General features: G+C 34.7%; 1 protein-coding gene across 1 annotated transcript in view; it reads left to right on the top strand.

The window, feature by feature from the left end:
* Window positions 1-7,066, top strand: part of ADAMTS20 (ADAM metallopeptidase with thrombospondin type 1 motif, 20) — a 114,289-nt gene that overhangs the window by 15,831 nt on the left and 91,392 nt on the right. Inside the window, exons 3-4 of the mRNA XM_009327697.1 lie at window positions 595-757; window positions 4,548-4,807. Of these exons, the coding sequence (XP_009325972.1) occupies window positions 595-757; window positions 4,548-4,807 (423 nt within the window). The remainder of the gene's footprint in view (window positions 1-594; window positions 758-4,547; window positions 4,808-7,066) is intronic.

Here is a 7,066-nt window from a genome sequence, read left to right on the forward strand (position 1 = left end):
GGGGGGGGGGGGGGGGGGCCTCAAGGAGAAAAATGCATTAATGAAACTGTCAACTTCGAATTCCTGGAACTCGTTTCAAAGTCTTTAAAAAGAATATCAGGTTAACACTGTTTCTAATCTATGGGCAAAATGCAATTTTAAAAGAAAAAGACTATATAAATTATGTAAAGGACAGAAGGCAACAAATCGGTCTAGAATTTGGACAACACTCAAATCCTGAATTTCTTGATGGCCTCTGCTCCCCTTTGCACAGTTCCCAGCTGGTTCTGCTTGGTTATACCTAGATTCTCTTTACTTTTGTGATCTCCTTTGTTTTGTTAACTCTGTATAGTGATTACCTATGATGCATTGATAATATGCAAGGTAGTCTGTTATGAGTTATTCTGGTGGGACAAGTCTCTGAAAGCAAAACTTCTCTTTGCCTTACCTTCAAGCTTCCATCTCCAGATTCCATTGAAGTTTCCTCTGACTTATGTGAAAACTTACTTCCATTAATTTCAAATATTATCATAAATAGTTTATTATTTCAATGAAAATTATTTTTATATCAGTATTTTTAGTGGAAAATAAATCAACTACTTCTCTTACTTTCAGATGGGCACCTTTAAGGCACATGATGGTGAATATTTTTTAGAACCTCTGATGAAAGCGGATGGAGGTGAACATGAAGATGAGCATAACAAACCACATCTTATATACAGGCATGAAGAACTTAAAAAAAAGTATCAGAAATCCTATAAACCTTGTGAAGTTTCAGGTATAGTCATACTTTAAATTTTGATGTGACTTTTTCAAATGTCAGATGTTTAAAAAAAAAATAAAGGCAAGATTTAATTTTCGTAAATAATATTTACCTCCAGATTGTTCCATTGGAGCCTACACATTTCTTTCATGTAGGCTTCGCAGCCATTCTTTTTTTCTGCCAGTGGCTAATTCAAATGTAGGACAAAATGTGCATGTAAAAAAGAATAATTCATGCTATTGCAAGAACTTCTCTGTGGGTTTACTGTTATACCTACATTGTCCCATATGTAACTGTTTAAAGAGTAGATCCACAGGAGTTGTTGTTGCTTAATCACAAAAGATAATGAACTTATCGCAAGTCTAACAGATAATACAGGACATGTCTGTCTTAATAATGGAAGTATCTAATATTACCCATTAATGTATATTTTTGTCCTTATGAGTATTTTAATGATTTCTTCATACTACATATTCATAATATTTAGGTTTATTTGAAATAAAGGAAAGTGGAGTAATTTACAAGCTTACTATTAGGATACGTGACAAGCGAATGGTTGTACTTTCATAGCTTCACAGTATATAGGTTAATCATTAAGCAGTAACTTAAGAGCGAGAACATATGCAATGAAAGTGACTATGAAAGACAAAAAAGCTTTATTAATACCATGAAGCAGTGAATAGAAAGCACTGTCCTTTAAGCTAATATGTTTTTTAGTGGGGCAGAAAACTTTCAGTAGTTTTTCATAGTTATGCATGCATCTTTGTAGTCAGAAAATAGTATTATGCGAGAAAGGCACCTGCAGCTACCATCAAAGTACAAAAACTAGAGAAAAGAGTGGGATTAGAGAGGATTTATTTGAAATTGTAGGTGTCCATAGACTCATTCTAAACACTGAGATACCATCTGCTTTGCGATATAATGATGTAGAAGCCTTTGAAGATCCTGCCTGAGCAATGCACTTCTTAACCTTTACTATTATACTAGTGCCATTTTAAAAATATTTTTCATTGTGTTGGAAACATAGGGGTTTTTTTAAGGCTAGTGACAAAAATGCTTTTCTTTTCCTTTTGATAGAAGCGTATGGGCTTCGTTTACTGGGCTTCAAAGAACACAGAAATGGGTGGAGATTTGCAATAGGAGAAAGCAGCTTGGCGTTTAGAAACATCCTGTCTAATTAGAATTCTACATCTTTCATGAGATTTCAAAATGCATAAATGCAGATTTCATGTACTTGCGCTTCAGGAATGTTTAAGCAAGGCTGAGTGCATAAATAGGACTATCTGAAGAAAAGGAAAATAATAAAATTTCAACTTTATTTTCTTAAGGGATATCTGTCCAGATGTTGGAAAACATAAACTGCAAAAATAATGGTGTAGCTTGGGTGGCTAGTGTTTTTAATTTTGGAAAATTCTTAAAGCATATTTTATACTCAGAAACAATATGTTGAGAATTCTGCTTTTCCGTAGATACTAAGGCCAGAAAGCAACCATTATGATCATCTTGCATTCAACAAATTCTAGTGAAAGGTATTTCTTTTCTTCAGCTCTATTTTAGGCAGCTGATGCTATCTATTCGTTGATTGTCATTGCAGAACAAGGAGTTAGTACTTTGTTTGAAAATCAAGCAAGTGTTGTTATTCCTGATTCTTTTTTTAATGATGAATAATATGTACTGAACCAAAGTAGAGGTCTTTCAGTTTGTTGTGTGGTTTTTTTTTCTGTCTTACATGAGAATTCTAATAATATAAGCAACCTAGTGTGAGAAAAAGGCTCCAAGCATTAAGAATTATGGTAATTTCCCCCTTTTCATTTATTGGAGCAACTACAAAAGATTGTGAGCCAGGGATTACTGCCATTTTTGGGGGAGTGAAGTTGCAGAAATGTTCATGGAGAAAAACCTTGTGTTATATTTCTGTCCTTCTAAAGAAGAGATTTGTCTCCTTTAATGCTAGTCTTGCCTGGTTATTCACATCCTCCCTTCAAGGAGGAATAGAGTATACCTAGCAATTCTTGTGATCATGAGTTTCTCTTTCTCTAGTAAGTGAACCTTGACAGAGGAGATGGAGAAGCATAGCATTCAGTACATCTTTTTAGTTTGAAATAGGACCATGATAATTACTTCTAAAATTGTCTAACTAATCTTTTCCTCAGTTTGTACTGGTTTCTTCTAAACTAACGTGCTGATGAAAAATTAATTGGAAACCCTGGTACAAGCCTTAATCAAGTCAGGATAGGACATCTGCCGCATTTCCTCTATCCATAAATCCTTTTTCCTTAATACAGGGAAGCTCATCTGAGTTTGCCATAATATGATTTTGATAAATATGATAGCTATTACTCATCCATGTGTTGATTTCTGGTGTTTATAAACAATTTTATTTGTTCTGGTATTGAATTTGTCTTGGCTGGTCCATAAATTTAGGTCGTCTTTAAACTCCCACTTTAAATATAGATGCTGTTTCCCATTTTGCCAGTACTCTGAAATCTTAGACACCTTCCGTGACCTAGTAAAGATAGTGCGCATATGAGATTGATGCACTGAAGAGAACTAGCTGAAGGAAACTCAGTCAGTCTGAACACATCTAATATATGTAGGTAGTCACGAACAAGTTCCTTTTCAAAGCCAGTCCCCAAATTCTCCCCTTGTTATTGTTAGTGCTAATAGTTTTTGCAATTATTATAGCTATGTTTTGTGACTGACTTTTAGATGATTACTCAGCAAACTTTAAGGTGCTTGCTGTTGTCCCTCTACTGTTGCTTTCTGTCTGACCTGTCAAAAGTAGCTTAAAGTTTACGGATGAGGGCTCTTCCCTTGAAATACGGAATGCATAGATTTAAGTCCTCTCAAGTTGAGGGTGACAGAGTTGGGATCTCTGAATTCTTGAGTCAGTGCAGTTGTCACTAAGTCATTAGAATAAAAGGATTAGGACACCTATCCTTTGGCACTACTTTTTAAGAGGAAATCTACCTTCCAGAAAGGCAGTGGAGGTTTGTTCTGAGGGGACTGAAGTGTCTAGTTAGGTGCTTAAATTCTGGAGAGTAGTGAGAATTCACATATGCTTCTCAGTGTTTTTATGTGGGCTATTGCTAAGGTGACTCCCTGATCAATGTGTGGATTTTATGTATCGGGCATCAGAAGCCTCTGGTGGCTGGACTATACAGCACAATTGGAAGTATTACAGTACTTAGTTTGGAGGTGTCTGAGTAGGTTTTATATTTCCTTTAGAACCTGATCCTACATAATGAATATTGACAAAGCTGTCAAGGAAGTCACTTAAGGCTTTTGAGTACTTGCTTGTGAAGTAAATGCCATGTTTATATAAATATAATGTTATATAAATGAAAAAGTCAATAGGGACTTGAATTCAGGACTCAAGCCTAGTCTTTTGTTATGGTTTGTTTTGATTGGTTCTGTTGGTGTCAAAGGTTTGTGTGTAAAAATAACGTATTTTTTTAATTAGCTTGCTTCCTTTGTTTCACTGCTTAAGCTGTAGTGCTTATCTCCCTCCAGCCTGCCTGTTTGGATTATACTGCATTCTAGGAACTGTACAATATTGCTATCTCTTAACTAATTTTTAACAATGAATCCATATATGATAGAACTATATAATAATGTACAAGACATCAAATTAGATGTTCCTATTACAGCCTTCCATGTTTAATATATTTTTAATTCTTGCACCGGTTCTCTTGGAAATAAGATCATAAATATAAGTTCGCTTTGTCTATCTTGGGCAGCCTTTTGGCCGTTTCTCTTTAAGTTTAGAAACTGCATTCAACAATAAATCTTTTTTACTTTACAGAAAAGGAGTTGAAGAGCAGCACTGTACTACATCCAACCTTCAGCAGTTTAAAGGAAGAGAGCGATGTTTTACAGAAGTCTCTCAGTTTAGAGTATGCTTTAAATAACCTATCTCTAGAGGATGGTGGCAATCCACATTCCAGGAAAAAACGTTTTCTTTCCTATCCAAGATATGTAGAAGTGATGGTTACAGCTGACACCAAAATGGTTCGTCACCATGGACAGAATTTACAGCACTACATACTAACACTGATGTCAATAGTAAGTAAACTTAAGTTCATAAGTATTAACAATTTCAGTTATTTCTGTTCTCTCTTCTGCAACTTCCCTGTCTTCTGCTTTGACTGAATTCTGTATTAAAAGAAAGATTGCATAAACATAAAAGTAGGGCCAAAACTTCAGATTATGGATCTTTTCAGTTTAATGCAGTAAGGTGTGTAGGTGAAATGCTGTGACCTATTTCCTGATTTGTTCTTGCATTAGAAGAATTCTTAAGCTTCAGTGAGTTAAACATATGGGTTAATTACAGCAGATGGAGGTTAAAAGGCATTGTGAAAAAATGCTTGGTTATAGTAATCCTAGTTTTTCAAGTAATTTCAAATTAATACGGGTCAGACTTTGAGTTGGCATCATTTAGTTGAGCTCTTTGTGGTGAATTCTTTCTTGAACCAAAAGTCACTTCTGGTATTGATTCAGGATCTAGTACAATAAGCTCTGTAAAATGAAAAGGTTTACTATGACATCTGTTGAACCATTTTTTAGGAAAAAACATGTTAAAATATTCTGCATAGTAATTATTTCTAAATTTCTGTGCTTCCATCTATTCAAGAAGCTTAATTTATATGAAGCTGCATCTAACTTTGGGCTTGCAAATTAAGACACCTGCATATAGGTATCTATGGAGATATCTGCTTTAATAATAGAGAGCTATTCACTTGACCAGTTATAGACATCTACTTTTGGATGAACAGAATAGCTCTCTAGTTTCCACTGGGATCAATTAATTTGCTTCATAGAAGTGTCCAGTGCCATTTAACATGCCATAGGACATCTGACTTGGTCTCAGCTGCAGCTTCACAAAGGTGTGCAAGTCTCCTGTAGATCATGTCGTATCTGCCAGTTCTGTGTAGGTGTCTGATAACCTATAGCATCTGAAGTGACACTAGATAATGTGTAGTTAGGCAACTGAACTGAGTTCTGCTCACTGTAATGTCTAGATCTCCAGCTGATGGCAGTAGAGGTGCTGTCACCTATTACACAGATGTAGGCACTTAAATTTAGAAGATGGAATTTTCTTTAATTGGTTTATAAGAAAAATAATGACATTTTAAGGGAGATGAGCATACTTTAATTTGATAGTCTTCTGAATTTTTCTACTGGCAGTGGTGTGAAGATCTGAAAGTTCACATATTACAAAAAAAATCAGTATTGAAAGGGGGATTTTTTCTTTAACTTATAGTACAGACTCACAAGAATTCCAAATTAGAAACAACTGATCCCAAAGATACCTTTTTTTTTTATAAAGTTACTTTTTTAATACAGAGCTGTACTAAGAACCAAAATGAAGTGGTCAAAACATTATTTTAAAGTGGAAGCTGTTTTGTAAAAAACTTTACAATAAGATGAAATGGAACATTTATTGTATAACTTTCATGAGGCACTATTGTGATTATAGCTAATGTAATTCCTGATGTTCTTTTTTAAGAACAAACATTGTTCCTGCTTCTGTAGATGTTGTACGTTCAACCACTATTCCTTATGGTGCAATGTTTCTTGTGTCTCATGTAATTGGACTTCTACTAGGTAAATAGGATATGCATTGTATAATTGCTGCTAAAGAGAGTCTATATGAACTGTTTCTAAGATCTAGCATTTGACATATACATGTATGAGTGAAGGAATACCAGTTCTTTGCTAAGCTTGTGATTTCATTCTTGCACTTTCCTGTCTATACTGTAAAACTAGGGTTTAGAGCAGTTATTGCTGGCTTTGAGGTAATGGCATACAATAAGACACTACATCTTTAATGTGAATTTAATATCTTTGAATACCACAGTAGATAGTAAGATGTATAGCTGGCATCTTCTGGCAGCTTTTATTCCACATGTACATCTGCTACTTCTGAAGGTAATCTTGAAACAAAAGTTTAAGACATTTCTAGAAATGTTTAGTTTTTATAAATGCAGATTTTTTAAAAATATAAAATCAGATCTTAATTCTGAAATATTTTCTTTCAGAAGAATTTCCTCCCCACCCCCCAAGAATACATATCCCGGCTCATATCCCCTCTCCTTGAAGCATTCCAGTGATGTCACAGAATCACAGAAAAATTATAAGTTGTAAGGGACCTTTGGAAGTCATCTGGTCCAACCCTCTACTGACATACATACTGCTTTGTCACACAAATCAAATAATGTATATGAAGATAACAGTCTTCAGTCTCTTTTTTTCCTCTTCCTTCTCCTTCCCCATAATAGTTATTTTTCAGTAAGCTAGTAATAAATGTGAAGAATAGGAAAA

Source organism: Pygoscelis adeliae, unplaced genomic scaffold (assembly GCF_000699105.1).
Source record: "Pygoscelis adeliae isolate BGI_AS28 unplaced genomic scaffold, ASM69910v1 Scaffold113, whole genome shotgun sequence".
NCBI classification, from domain to species: domain Eukaryota; kingdom Metazoa; phylum Chordata; class Aves; order Sphenisciformes; family Spheniscidae; genus Pygoscelis; species Pygoscelis adeliae.